Source organism: Polistes fuscatus, unplaced genomic scaffold (genome assembly GCF_010416935.1).
Source record: "Polistes fuscatus isolate 324 unplaced genomic scaffold, CU_Pfus_HIC Scaffold3, whole genome shotgun sequence".
Classification (NCBI taxonomy): domain Eukaryota; kingdom Metazoa; phylum Arthropoda; class Insecta; order Hymenoptera; family Vespidae; genus Polistes; species Polistes fuscatus.
In genome coordinates this window covers 14,113,700-14,127,386 of record NW_025113107.1, presented here as the reverse complement: position 1 = coordinate 14,127,386, position 13,687 = coordinate 14,113,700, and the positions used below count along the sequence as shown (strand labels likewise).

Genomic DNA, 13,687 nt, shown 5'->3' with positions numbered 1-13,687 from the left:
CATATCGGGCACACACACACACACACCCACACACACACGCGCGCGCGCGCGCATATATATTAGTAAGAAATGTTTGCTACGTTATAAGAAAAAAATTGTGGATCATCTTTAAACGATAATGATTCAATTGGCAAGGCTAATTCTCATTCGTAATTTAATGGGCTCGTGTTTAATGGAGCGTAGAAACTGGTGGTCAGGAGAGAAAGCTTCAAATGCACAACACAACACTAGTAGTAGTGCGTATGGGGTTTTAGGACTCTCCTTTCTTTTTCTTCATTCATACAGAGAAAGAGAGAGAGAGAGAGAGCAGCAACCCCAGCAGCTAAACGAATTCCCATTTACAAAAGAGCTTCGAGAAGCTGTGTTCTGTGCTATGGTGAGAGGAAAAAGGAAAGAAAGAAATGGATTGTCGTCGAAGAGAAGCAGCTAAGCTTTTAGAGTACCACTGCCAATCGGAAATACTTAGGACAAAGTGCTTTAACATACCTTCCACAATTCGAATAGCCTTATGCCGTTTTTTCAAGGGAAGGTCGAATCACCTTTCCCTTTTTTTTTCTTTTCTTTATTTTTTTTTTTCAATATCCTTCGCGTTCCTTTTATTCGATCACAAATTTAATATTTTTCTTTTTATTATTTCTTGACTCTTTATTTTATTTTATTTTATTTTATTTTATAATTATATGTTTATTTTAATAATTGTTTAATTTTATATATTTATTTATATAATTGTATATTTATTTTTTAATTAATAATAAATAATATATAATTATAATAATATATAAATAAATATATATACTATTATATAATAGTATATATATTTAATAATTAGTATTATATTGTATTAAAAATGTTTATTGCAATAATAATAATATATATTTATTTATATAATTATATTTACTTTTTAATTAATAATAAATAATATATAATTATAATAATATATAAATAAATATATATACTATTATATAATATATATATTTAATAATTAGTATTATATTTTATTAAAAATGTTTATTGCAATAATAATAATAATAATAATAATAATAATAATAATAATAATAATAATATATTTGGTGAGAGAGAAAAGGACAGAAGATAATGTTGGAACCGAGATTAAGTTGCAAATCTCTCATCCAGCTGACTTCCCTTTCTACCGCAAGAACACTCTCACCGACTACGGAGAACGAGTTTTCGCTTATCTTATGGCTAAGAACTTACCTATACACATACTTTCTATATTTTTTATATATATATTTATATATATGTTTGTCTAGGTGTGCGTGCACGTTCTTCTCTGGTTCATTGCACACACACACACACTCATATGAATTTTTACTCCACGTGTCTTCTGCTTCTCTCTTTCTCTCTGCGATCCCACGCTCCTTGCATAACGTGTTCAACCCAGCATAGCTTCTGTAGTATATAAACACGCACGCACACACACACATACATTATTTACGTATGTGTCTTCCAATCTATTTAGTTCTATTACGGAAATGTCCAGAATTTTGTTCTATTTTCAGTAATTGTTTTTGCTCGGAATCGTCTAATCTGTTAAACTAATGTAAGATAAATGAATTTGTTAGAATTTATTATTTAAGAAATTATATAAAAATTAAAAGAATGATAAAATGAGAACGTCATAATTTTTAATTTTATGTATTAGGTACATTATTACCTTTATACACATAGGCAACATTCGGAAGGGCATATAAACAATAAAAATAAATTAATTAAAGTAATTAGATGGAGGACAATGTTTCATTTCAACGGGTGGATTTTGAAGAAATGTTTCTCTCTATAGTTTGCATCAATATTTTGTATACTTATAGCAAGCAGATTTGAATAATTTTTATAATAAATTAAAGTACACTATTTTTCTTACGTGTAGAATACCTTATCGAGTTATAAATCGATCTGCAAAGGTTCATAAAATGTCAGAGTAAAAGTTGACGGGTCAGGCATTGTTCACATTGCCTGATATAGTCAATCAAAAACAGATCAACGTTTGTTCAAAGTATTTTATTTTATTATTATACATATAATTAATAATATATATATATATATTTATTTTATTATTATTATTATAGTATTATATTATTTATTAAAATTTTTATTTTTTTGTCCGGTTGATCGCAAATACCTTGAAAAATCGTGACTGGAGTTATATGGAACACTCCAATTAAAAATTGAATATATCAAAAGCCATCAATAAACAAATGTTTCGAGTGAAAAGGGTTAATAATAAAAATGAGGTATCTCGGAATATGAATGAATATGATGGTTTATGCTAAGAGAAATGTAAATTTATCGTAGAGGAGTGAAATCCAACGTTTCACGCCTACGCCCTATCGACGGCCCTTCAATACCCAGCTACGTTTGTTCTCTCTTTACAATGTAGTCTCGTCTCTTATTCATTCTTATTGCCAACATGAAAAACGATCTTTCTATAGCATACATATACATATACAACATATGCATGCATGCACATACGTACACGTAGTATGAAAACACGTCGAAAATTGAAATACGAGCACGAAAGTTTTACCTTCCCCCTTTCATTTTCTATTTCATCTTCTTCTTCTTCTTCTTCTTTTCCCTATTTACACGTGTATAGATATGTATCATATAGTAAAACATAGCAGAGAGAATGAATTGACGTTTACGATGAAATAGCCGATGACAACAATGAACGAACAAAATGCTTAGAGAGAGAGAGAGAGAAATATATGCTGGATTTTCGAACACACCGTGTGATCATTTTCACCACCATTCAAATCTGTTTTGTCACCAAGCTATAAATAATTTTATCCTGAACAATATATAAGAAGAGGATATACGAACAGCTGAAACGCCCTTAACTTATTGACCAGCACGTGGGAGAGGGGGGAAGGGTCACCCGTGACCGATGTTACTATACGATTTTACGTGTAATTTTATATTAGAATCGTGATCACTATGTTGTTTAGCAACATTAAACCTATTCTATCCAATTCAATTCTAGATCTATAAATGATCTATTAAAATCAGTTCCACGTACGGTTAATTAATTTTCTTAATAGAAAAAAAAAATAGATAAAAAATTAATGAAACATAGATTTAGAAAGTGGAGAGAATGAAATGAAATTAAAAAAGGAAAATACAAAATGTATAATCGATACTGAAAATGGTAAATGGGAATTTAGTCTGGTGCATCGAATGCATTTAGTGTTACATGAATTTAGTCTTTAGGAATACACGAGGATTCGTTTATCTGAACGAGAGAAAAAGAGAGTCTCTCCTCTCGCTAAGCCAACGTTGGCACCCAGGCTCGGAGGCAGAAGAAAAATCACGAGTGGGAAGGGCCGTCAAGATACATACACATATATATTTATATATATACGAGTTACATACGTGTTGGTTCGAAGCTGTGCGAGAGTGAGAGAGAGAGAGAGAGAGAGTGCACAAAATGAACGCTCGATGCGCTCGACGATAATGCCGAGCTTTCACGGCTGACTTCGATAATAATATCGCTTTAATGGCGATACCTTCGTCGAGTATTCGCAACAAACTTGATCTCTGCATGACTGGACCCGACCATATATACAGGGTGTGTTCTATATCCGTATTAACGTATGAACTTATTGTTAATATCGATTTATTTCACCGGTCGGGAATTAATTTGATCAAAGAAAGTATATAAAAAAATAATAAAAAAAAAATAAAGAGTATATCAATTATTTCGTATTTATCATATTAATTTGATCGAAGAAAGTATATATAAAAAATAATAAAAAAAAATAAAGAGTATATCAATTATTTCGTATTTATCATAAGTCGACCAATCACAATTAACGAGAGTATTAAATTCAAAATGTTGGTCAATTATAATGTCATAAATTTTAATCAAATTCCCCCTCTTTTTTCTTTATTTTTTTTTCAACTTTCTTTTTGATCGTTCTCGTATCGGTCAACTTAACCGATGTTATTTTTTTTTTTTAAATCGCATTAGAAATCATCGTCGAGTTAATGACGTGTGAATCTGATGAATTGCGACTGGTTAGCGAGTAGTGTTGTTTCGGTCTGGTAGAAAGCGAGTCGAGAGTCAATGGACGTTGATCTTTTCATTCGTTGAACTAACGCGCCGCTCTTCGGAATAATATCCCTGTCGCATACTACTGCAAAAGGGGGATTGCATACAAGGGAAAGAGAGAAAGAGAGAGAGAGAGAGAGAGAGAACAATTGATTCCTCGAGTCAAATTTTTATTTCCAATCCCCTTTCCAGCATCCTCGTTAAACGACTTTTTAATGCGCCTGTCTGTCGTCTCGATTATAATCGTGCATCCAATTTTCTGTCAACTGTACCAGATGACAACGATCGGAGAACGTAATACATATATTTAACGGTGAACAAGAAAAAGAAAAAGAAAAAAAAAAGGAAACTTAATAGAGAATTAAAAAATAATAATAATAATTCATAAAATACGACCAAAAAATTAAAATAAAATGATAAATATTTGTCACCCTTTCGTTTTATATTTTACATAGATTTTGAGATAAATGTAGTTTTACGTAATAGAGATCTTCTATAGATAATATTACATTATATAGGACACGATATATTGGATTGGTAGAGAAAAGGTACCAGTAGCATACGTCCCTGGTTTAGATGAGAGAGTAAAAGATAAGATAGAAAGAGAGAAAGACGTGTACGGTCATTCAGAGGCAGAACACGCAGACTCCGCTATGCCCTGGAGGCCCTTACGCACCAGAAGATACGCACATCCTGCTACGAAGGGAAGCCACGACCAACCGACCCTCCTTTTATTCTTTTCTTCTCTTTTCTTTTCCACTTCTTCTTCTTCTTCTTCTTACATTTCTTTTTTCATTTCTCCCACTCATTTCTCTCTTTTCTTAGTTGGTTGGTTGGTTGGTTGGTTGGTTGGTTCTCTTCCACTTCCAAGTTCTCTGCTTCTACCACACCACAGCTACTTCGTTTGCTACTTCGTCTTCTTGTTGTCCCTTTTTGTTTTTTTTTTCAACTTTTTCATCCCTTTCCCTGTAGCATGACGTCTGCCGTTAGGTGGTGCATGCTGTCTCTCTGGTAGAATGTGTCCCCCAGCCTCGTAGGAACTCATCCCGTGTGAGAAAGTTCCGTTTCTCGTTGAACGAGTATGTATATATTAGTGCCAATGACCACGCTCATAAAGACACGCCTATGATAATGTATATGTGTCTGTGTGTGTCTGGGTTGATTAATTTCAACCATATAAACTTTGCGTTCTACTACGAGGATTCCCATAGTGTTGGTCGCGTCCCACTGATAGATAGATTGTGCTCTGTTAAATATTCAAATACGATAGGAGTAGTTTACATGTTCATTAAGATCGTTCGTTAGAACATTGTAGCGAAATATATATGCACCTATAATTATGACAATGATCTAACAAGTCAAAATTTAAAAAAATTTTAAAAAATTTAGTTTATCAGTTATTTGTTAATTCAACATTATATGCAATTCATTCAGTGTTCAAATGTAATCCTTTTAGAAAAGTATCACCTCTCAAGTATTTGATGTGTGTCTGGGTTGATTAATTTTAACCATATAAACTTTGCGTTCTACTACGAGGATTCCCATAGTGTTGGTCGCGTCCCACTGATAGATAGATTGTGCTCTGTTAAATATTCAAATACGATAGGAGTAGTTTACATGTTCATTAAGATCGTTCGTTAGAACATTGTAGCGAAATATATATGCACCTATAATTATGAAGATGATCTAACAAATCAAAATTTACAAAAATTTAGTTTACCGCATTATTTCAAGCTCGATTAATTCAATGTAACTTTCACGATATTGTCAAAAATGAATTATTTGTTAATTCAACGTTATACGCAATTAATTCAGCGTTCAAATGTAATCCTTTTAGAAAAGTATCACCTCTCAAGTATTTGATGTGTGTCTGGGTTGATTAATTTCAACCATATAAACTTTGCGTTCTACTACGATGATTCCCATAGTGTTGGTCGCGTCCCACTGATAGATAGATTGTGCTCTGTTAAATATTCAAATACGATAGGAGTAGTTTACATGTTCATTAAGATCGTTCGTTAGAACATTGTAGCGAAATATATATACACCTATAATTATGAAAATGATCTAACAAGTCAAAATTTAAAAATATTTAGTTTATCAGTTATTTCAAGCTCGATTAATTCAATGTAACTTTCACGATATTGTCAAAAATGAATTATTTGTTAATTCAACATTATATGCAATTCATTCAGTGTTCAAATGTAATTCTTTTAGAAAAGTATCACCTCTCGAGTATTCGATCGACGATATTATCAATTTTCTATACGAGTAAGTTTATCAGTTATTTCACATCATATTATTTCAAGCTCGATTAATTCAATGTAACTTTCACGATATTGTCAAAAATAAATTATTCGTTAATTCAACGTTATATGCAATTAATTCAGCGTTCAAATGTAATCCTTTTAGAAAAGTATCACCTCTCGAGTATTCGATCGACGATATTATCAATTTTCTATACGAGTAATAATCGACAAAAGTGTGTTTAATTAATCTTACACTTTCTAAAAAGGGAAAAAGGGATTTCTATTAATAAAAATTCTCCGTGAACGTCGTCATTCGGATGCCTCGTACGATTTCTTTCTCTTTTTAGTGGCATTGTCCTCTAAAGAACTCCCCGCTAACAATAAGTCTAATAGAAGAGAGAAATTCCTGGCTTTGATCCAACTGCTAAAGAGAAATATAAGTGGTTAGGGGTGAAAGTGGGGGGATGGAAGGTGGGGGGTGGGGGAGGAAATCATCTCTATTTAGCTGGATTTTTAACATTTTTTCTTTTCCTTCGATATCAACTCTTATCTTTTATCTATTCTCGCTCGATGATATTCTATAAGGAAAAAAAAAATAAAAAAGAAGAAGAAGTAGAAGTAGAAGAAGCAAAAACAAATGTATTTTCTTCCATGTTTTAACTTCGGATCGGACAAAACGTAAGAACACATATTCTATAAGATCTTCTCGGTTTCTAACTGCGCTGACTGAGATTAGATCATGCGATGGAATGCAAGAGGTTGACCTTACAAACGGCACGATACATATATATATATATATATTGTACTGAATATTATACTTGCAATTTGTTTTTACTTTGAAAACGTCGTCCGTTATCTTCCAACAACGTCCTGCGTTCTTTAAAAGATTATTTCTTTCTCTCTTTCTCTTTCTCTCCTTTGTCCGAACAAACATAAATGAAAGGATTGAACAATCGAAGAAACGTATTCCAGATATCAATCGGAAAGCTAGTAGGGTGAATAAAACCAGCCCTTTTTTAAGTGTATCAACTAGCAAAGACTATCATCATCACGTTGTTTTGTTCGATAGGTAAGTTTCGTTGTAAGGGTTCCACCGAACGATGAAAAATGATTGTTGCTTTCCACGCCCTTTCTAAACATCGTTCTATTATCTACTACTACTACTACTACAAATAAATTTGATATCATACCCGGTAGTAGTAGCAGTAGGCAGGCAGGCAGGCACGTGCACCACACACGCCTTTGAAGTATGCGATATATCAATAAATAGCAAAACGGAAACGCGCAGTCGGAGTTAATAGAGGAACAGGAAGAGAAAGATCAATTATTATTACTACTAACCTTTGTATATTGCAGTTGCAGTTGCAGTTGCAAAAATATTACCGACTGTTTCTCACTAATACAACTTTATCGTTGCTCTTCGTTTCGATAGAGAAAAAAAAAAGAAAAAAAAAGAAAGAAAGAAAGAAAGGGATGAATAATGAAAGGGTTTAGCAAATATAGAAAGGACCCCGACGGTGGTGTGCCGATCATTAATATAATATAACCGTCGAGTTACGTATATTGGGATCGTTAAGAGAACAAACGTCGTCGAGAGTTTGTTGCAGCAGTGTTGTAAGCTAACTGAGAGGCGTGGAGGAGTGTCGTTGAATAAAGAAAGAGAGAAGAGAGAGAGAGAGAGAGAGGCTAAACTAAAGGAAAAAGAAAAAAAAAAAGTTCGAAATAAAATAAAAAAAACTGCTCTCCAAAGTAGTCCTCCGTCTCATTTCGTTTCAATTTCAATTGATTCCTATTCCAACCGAGAACGAAACTCTCTCATTATTGTATATGTATGAGTCTCCCCCTCTCTCTCTTTCTCTCTTTCTCTTTCTATTTCTCTTTCTATTTCTCTTTCTCTGGTTTGGAACGCCACAAAGGATCGTGTTTTTCTCGCTGCAGGACTCCGAGACGAGTCTTCGGAGTAGCAGCTGCGGCCCCCGCGACGGAATAGGAGACCGGATCCGATCCGAGTTTCGACTAGTGAGGGAGGGAGGGAGGGCCAAGGGGAACGGAGGGAGGGATACTTCTGATATACTTTTCTTTGCCGTTTCAATTAAAGATGCAAGAATGAAGTTATTCCACGAATGATTTCTACGAATAAGAAGAAGGCAGGCAGGCCGCTCGACAAAAATCTTTTTTTATTTTCTTTTTTTTTATCATTGTCATCCCTCTCGTTTTCTTTCTCCCTCACTCCCCCACTCCACCCACAATTCGATTTCTTTAGACTTATCTCGCGTTTTTTTATCCGAGCTTAATCATATTTCTAATCAATTTGTGTAAATATTTGATTATTGCGAATAGACAGATCACCGATAGCAAAACCGGATTCTCTAAGAATTTCTTCTTCTTCTTCTTCTTCTTCTTCTGTTCTGAAGGCTTACACCACATCGAATATGTTTGCCGGCTCGTAACGGGTGTTGTAATCCATTACCGATCGTTAAATTCAGTTGCCAGTGGTGGTGGTGGTGTGTGATCGTTCGGATTCTTGGAAACTCGATTCCGTCGAGGAAAGAAATAGAAAAAAAATAATGTGGGAAAGTCACGAGAGGAGAGGAGAGGAGAGGAGTCTTCTTTATCCTTTCGTATCGGTGGAATTCCAGGAGTCATCAGTTGTGGATTAACGTCTCAATAAAAGAGATGGAGATAGAATGAGATAGAGATAGAAAGAGGCGGTCTAGTCACGAGTGATTTAATCCGGCATGCAAGCAAGCAAACGGATATACCGATTACGTTGCCAATGCTTTTCTTCCTGGTATTTGAAAAATTTCGTTGCACCGTTTTCTTCACAATTTCAGGTCAAATGTATTTCAATTTCAACCCCCTCACATCGATCATTCCAATTTTTTAATGCACTTTATACGATAAACCAATGCGCGTGTTTTCTATTTATAACCTTAAATAACATTTTTATGAAATTAATGTAACCACGTGTTACGTGTGTTCGAGTTAAAATTATTTATAAAACTCTCGTTCAAATGTGGTTTACATGTAATACACATACATATACACACAGGATATAAAATAGCGTACATGTGAAAGAGAATCGCGTGGTAAATGAGGAAGGTGAGGGGTGGGGAGGGGGAGAGACTTTAAAGACTAGTAACTCGAGACTCTTGTACGAACGAAGCATTTAACCGCTGACTGTAAACAACAGAAAAAGAGAGGTGGTGAAGGAGGAAGGGAGGGAGGGTGTGTACCGAGTCGACGGAGAAAAAGAGGGTGGAGTTTCCCCCTTTTGGCTCCTTCTTTTCTTCTAAGGGCGTTAATTACGTCCTTCGTACTTTTACATTTATCCTTTATACCGTGTTCTTAACGATATTACTCATTGTAAGAAACTGGAATCGTTTGTAGTGTTGTTATTAAAAATAAAATAGTAGTGCACGAACAACGATGTATATACGTTGGATTAATTTATTGATTTTTTTTGTTTATTTTGTATTTTCTTTTTTTAGATACGTCGTACGAGAAAGCTTGCCGAAGAGGAAGTGCACCGGCAACACCGGTACTCGGAGGACGGCCCTTGGACGTTACACCAAATAGAATCGTCGTAAGTGTTTCATTTTTGTAATTATTCGTTTTATGAAAATAAAATTCGTAACGAGTGTGTAAGATTTGTTCCCGCGTTTAACGCTCGGTCGGTAAGGCAGGTTAGGCAGGGGATTTTTATTCTTCGGTAAAATGCGCGCCAAATTTGAATTTTCGTGTTTCATTGGAGTAACTGTGATAAAGGAAGGTTCGTGAAGGATATATTGAAATGAAAATTCGTAGGTTCCGAATCGAATTATCGTAAATCGTGGAAAGTTAAAGAGTCGGAGAGTGGATTCACGTGACGATAAGTACTACGTGATAAACATATATGAAACTAGTAGTAGTAGTAGTAGTAGTAATAGTAGTAGGCGCGTTCGAAAAGGGTCTCCCTTCGAACTTTATCTACCTGCTGCGATTTTATCGCGTACTCGCACGTACTCGGCTTGAATGCAAAAGCAGACGACGCAATACGGAAAATATCGATCCGGTCTCTTCGTTTAACCGGCAGGTGTTCTCAAATCCCACGTGATGATAGTTTTCTTTTGTAAACTTCGTATGTTAAAACATTAGCGTGCTCGCGCGCGCGCGCGCGCACATACACATATACACACGGATAGGAGGACGCGTATCTTGCGTTAGATAATCGAATCAATCCCAATACGTTGAAATTGATTTTCCAAGGAGAGACTCGATGCAATAATAAATTTCAAAAAAAAAAGAAATATATCGAAACTAAAGAATATCTGAGAATGGGAAAGAAAACGTTGGTATATTTTGATCGGGGAAGGTAGAATTTGATGGGAAGGTCGCTTGAGAACCCCTCGAAGACGTTTTTGTCCTTCTTACCTACCCGGTGTTGCTGCTGCTGTTGCTGATGGTGATGGCGATGGTGGTAATGGTGATGGTGCGAACGTGAACAACACGCTTTGGTGGTGGTAAAAAGAGAGGAAAAAGAAAAAGAGGAAGAAGAAGAAGAAGAAGAAGAAAAAGAGTAGAAGCAGAAGAAGGAGACGTAGACGAAGGGCTCTGAGACGAAAAGAGGGGGCAAGGGGTAAGCCGTTCTGCTTCACCTGAATACAGGGGCAGGCTTTTCGGTCGAAGTCCGGTACAAAGGTGCGCCCCAAGGATCCCTTGACTTCAAACTACCCGGATGAGCAACATCTGCGCCAGTCGACGAACAGATTTTGCCGCGAAATCATCTGCTCTACTCGAGATTCCTACTTTATTCTCTATTTCAAATCATTCAATTCTATATATGTATATATTATGATAAAAAGTTTATCCGTAGTTTGTTTACTCGTGAAATCGTGAATTTTTCAGTGAAAAAAGTAATTGCGGGAAGAAAATGTATTTCTGGACCGAGGATTTTGTAGATTGGATTTTTCAATTGCACTTACGTTAACCCAAAGTTATCGAATTTTCTAAACGGTGATGGTAGTGGTAGTGGTGATGGTTGTGGTAATACACTTTTGAATCGAACGTAATTGATTAGACCCGTCAGAAGTCTTACTTTAATTGATTGTAATTGATTACACGAGGAAGTTGTTGCATCTGACTTGGCAGTAAGCTATACGCAAGTTTCCTTTCTATCGCATTCGACTACTGACTCCGTTGATAGAAGATCGAGGAAAACCGGTATGAAACGTACGAACTCAAGGAGAACTTAGACGTTTCTAGGATGATCGTTATCCGGTGAAAAAGAAATACCAACCATAACGCCAGCGGGATTTAAAGGGCCTACCAGTTTAAATCATCGACGTTTGGATCCCTCCGTGTGTCCCCCTTTTTTTCTACCAACTTCCAACAGGGGAGACCGTACTCGAAGAAAAGTGGATCCCTCGAGAAACGTTGATCGAAATTATTTCTAACGTCTTCTTCTTCTTTTTCTTATTTTTATTTACCTTATAACAATTTATCTTTGCAAAGAAAAATGATTTTTTTTTTAACGCAGACATTTGTCCATTTTTGTTTTCTTCCGAAAATTATCGATGAATTATTTTATTTATGTTTAACGATTTAAGACGAAATCCCATGACGCGTGTGTTTCTTGCGATTAAAGTTCTGGCATTGACGAAAGAAAGAGAAGAAGAAGGGAGACACTTATCGTTTAATACGCACACATGTGCACGATAAAGCGGGAGATTCGAATACTTTGAGAAAGACAGAGACGAAAAGAACTCCTCTCGTACGAGAAGAACGAGCTTCGCGAACTCGCTTGACACTTGACCGATATTTCTCTCAGGATATATAGATAGTTGGTTCGTTCGAGTAATTCCAAACGGAGCTTTAAATCGAACGAGAATATTTCTTTCGACGGAAGAAGAGATAGTTATTCGCATCACATCGGTGTTGTAATATTACAAAAAGTGAAGAAGAAGTATCTTATCGATGAATCTGTCGATGCGATTGCAACGATAACACTCGTGTTTTTCTTCAACGAACGAACGAACGGTTGTGTTACCGCAAACGGGACGTGTTTGACGTGTAAATAAAATTGCTCGTGCACAGGAAAACTTACTCGACGCAAAAGAAATATTCTACGTGTACGAACAAATAATAAGAAAAGTGGTGGTGACGATGGATCAAAGTGGAGGATAAAATTCGTACACACAGATGTGCATCGTCCAATTTTCAAAATACGATGAAAAATATTCGTTGCTTTTTGAAAAATCGACCATTGTGCGTTCGTGGAAGACATACGGGTGCGGGTTGTATTATTTAACGATTTGGGAATCTTGAACGTCGACGAGAGAGAACATCTGCCGAACTTTGTTTTCACCTACCCCTCAACGTCGTTCCAACCTCAAACGGAAAAGGAAATTTGATTCGCGATTCATGACGAAAATAAAAATGTGCGTGAAAGCTGTCGAGGAGAACGAGGACGACAAGGTCGTCAACACGATCATCAATTATTTCTCTGGAAGGGTAAATTAAACAGATAAGGATATTCAAACGATTCGTGTATTATATTACTACAACAAAATATGTGATAATAACAAAAAAAATAGGAAACTAAAATGTTATCAAATTCCGATATTTTTCTATGCAAATATGTAAATGATAATCGAAAGGAATCGGGATGGGGTGGGGACGAGGGAGGGCGAGGATTGGAGTGAAAAAGAGGAAAAGCGAGATTCATTTGGCGTGTACGTAACTGGTCTTTTGTGCACGTGCAGAAGCCTTCGAATATCAAGCACTGCAAATACCTTTCACCCGAGCAATGTCACTAAAGATTCTCGATATTTCTTGGCGCGACGATATTCAGTCGAGGATTTTCGTTGAAATCAGACGACGAATACATTTTCCATGAAAATTCCTCTTTTCCGATAACCTTTCGATATCTTTTCACGATGTGTTTCGTGCATAGTGCAACGTGTTCAACGCTGGTTTGTTTTACTCGACTAATTAAGGAATAATAATTTGTTTTTAGAATTTCTTCTCAAAGAGATCGTTCCGATCGAATCCCTTAAAAAGGACGAAGAGCGTGACGAAATTGGAAAGACAGAAACAACGGGGCGCCGGTTTGCGGGGTTGTCGTTCGCACGAATCCCTCCTCTGCGGACAGGCCGTGACCTCGATGGACCTGGCTGCTGTAACGCCGCTTCACCCGAGCCTCCTTGGTAGACCTCATTGCTTCCAGGTCACACCCAGTACCGGTGCACCAAAGTATTTCAGTTGTAGAACGGCTCACGAACGGGATCAGTGGTTACACAGGTTTGGTGGTCTTTGTCTTTGTCTTTGTTTCATTTTTTTTTTTTCATACCATTCCTTTACTTTCGTCTTATCAAAATCTAAATAGGCA

At 35.9% G+C, this 13,687-nt stretch overlaps 1 protein-coding gene across 17 annotated transcripts in view; it reads left to right on the top strand.

Annotated features, from left to right (window-relative positions):
* LOC122519095 (ras GTPase-activating protein raskol) overlaps nt 1-13,687 on the top strand; it is a 135,004-nt gene that overhangs the window by 115,205 nt on the left and 6,112 nt on the right. For all 17 annotated transcript variants that reach the window (XM_043638301.1, XM_043638296.1, XM_043638295.1 and 14 more), the window contains 2 exons: nt 9,810-9,904; nt 13,316-13,599. In XM_043638301.1, coding sequence (XP_043494236.1) covers nt 9,810-9,904; nt 13,316-13,599 — 379 coding nt within the window. The remainder of the gene's footprint in view (nt 1-9,809; nt 9,905-13,315; nt 13,600-13,687) is intronic.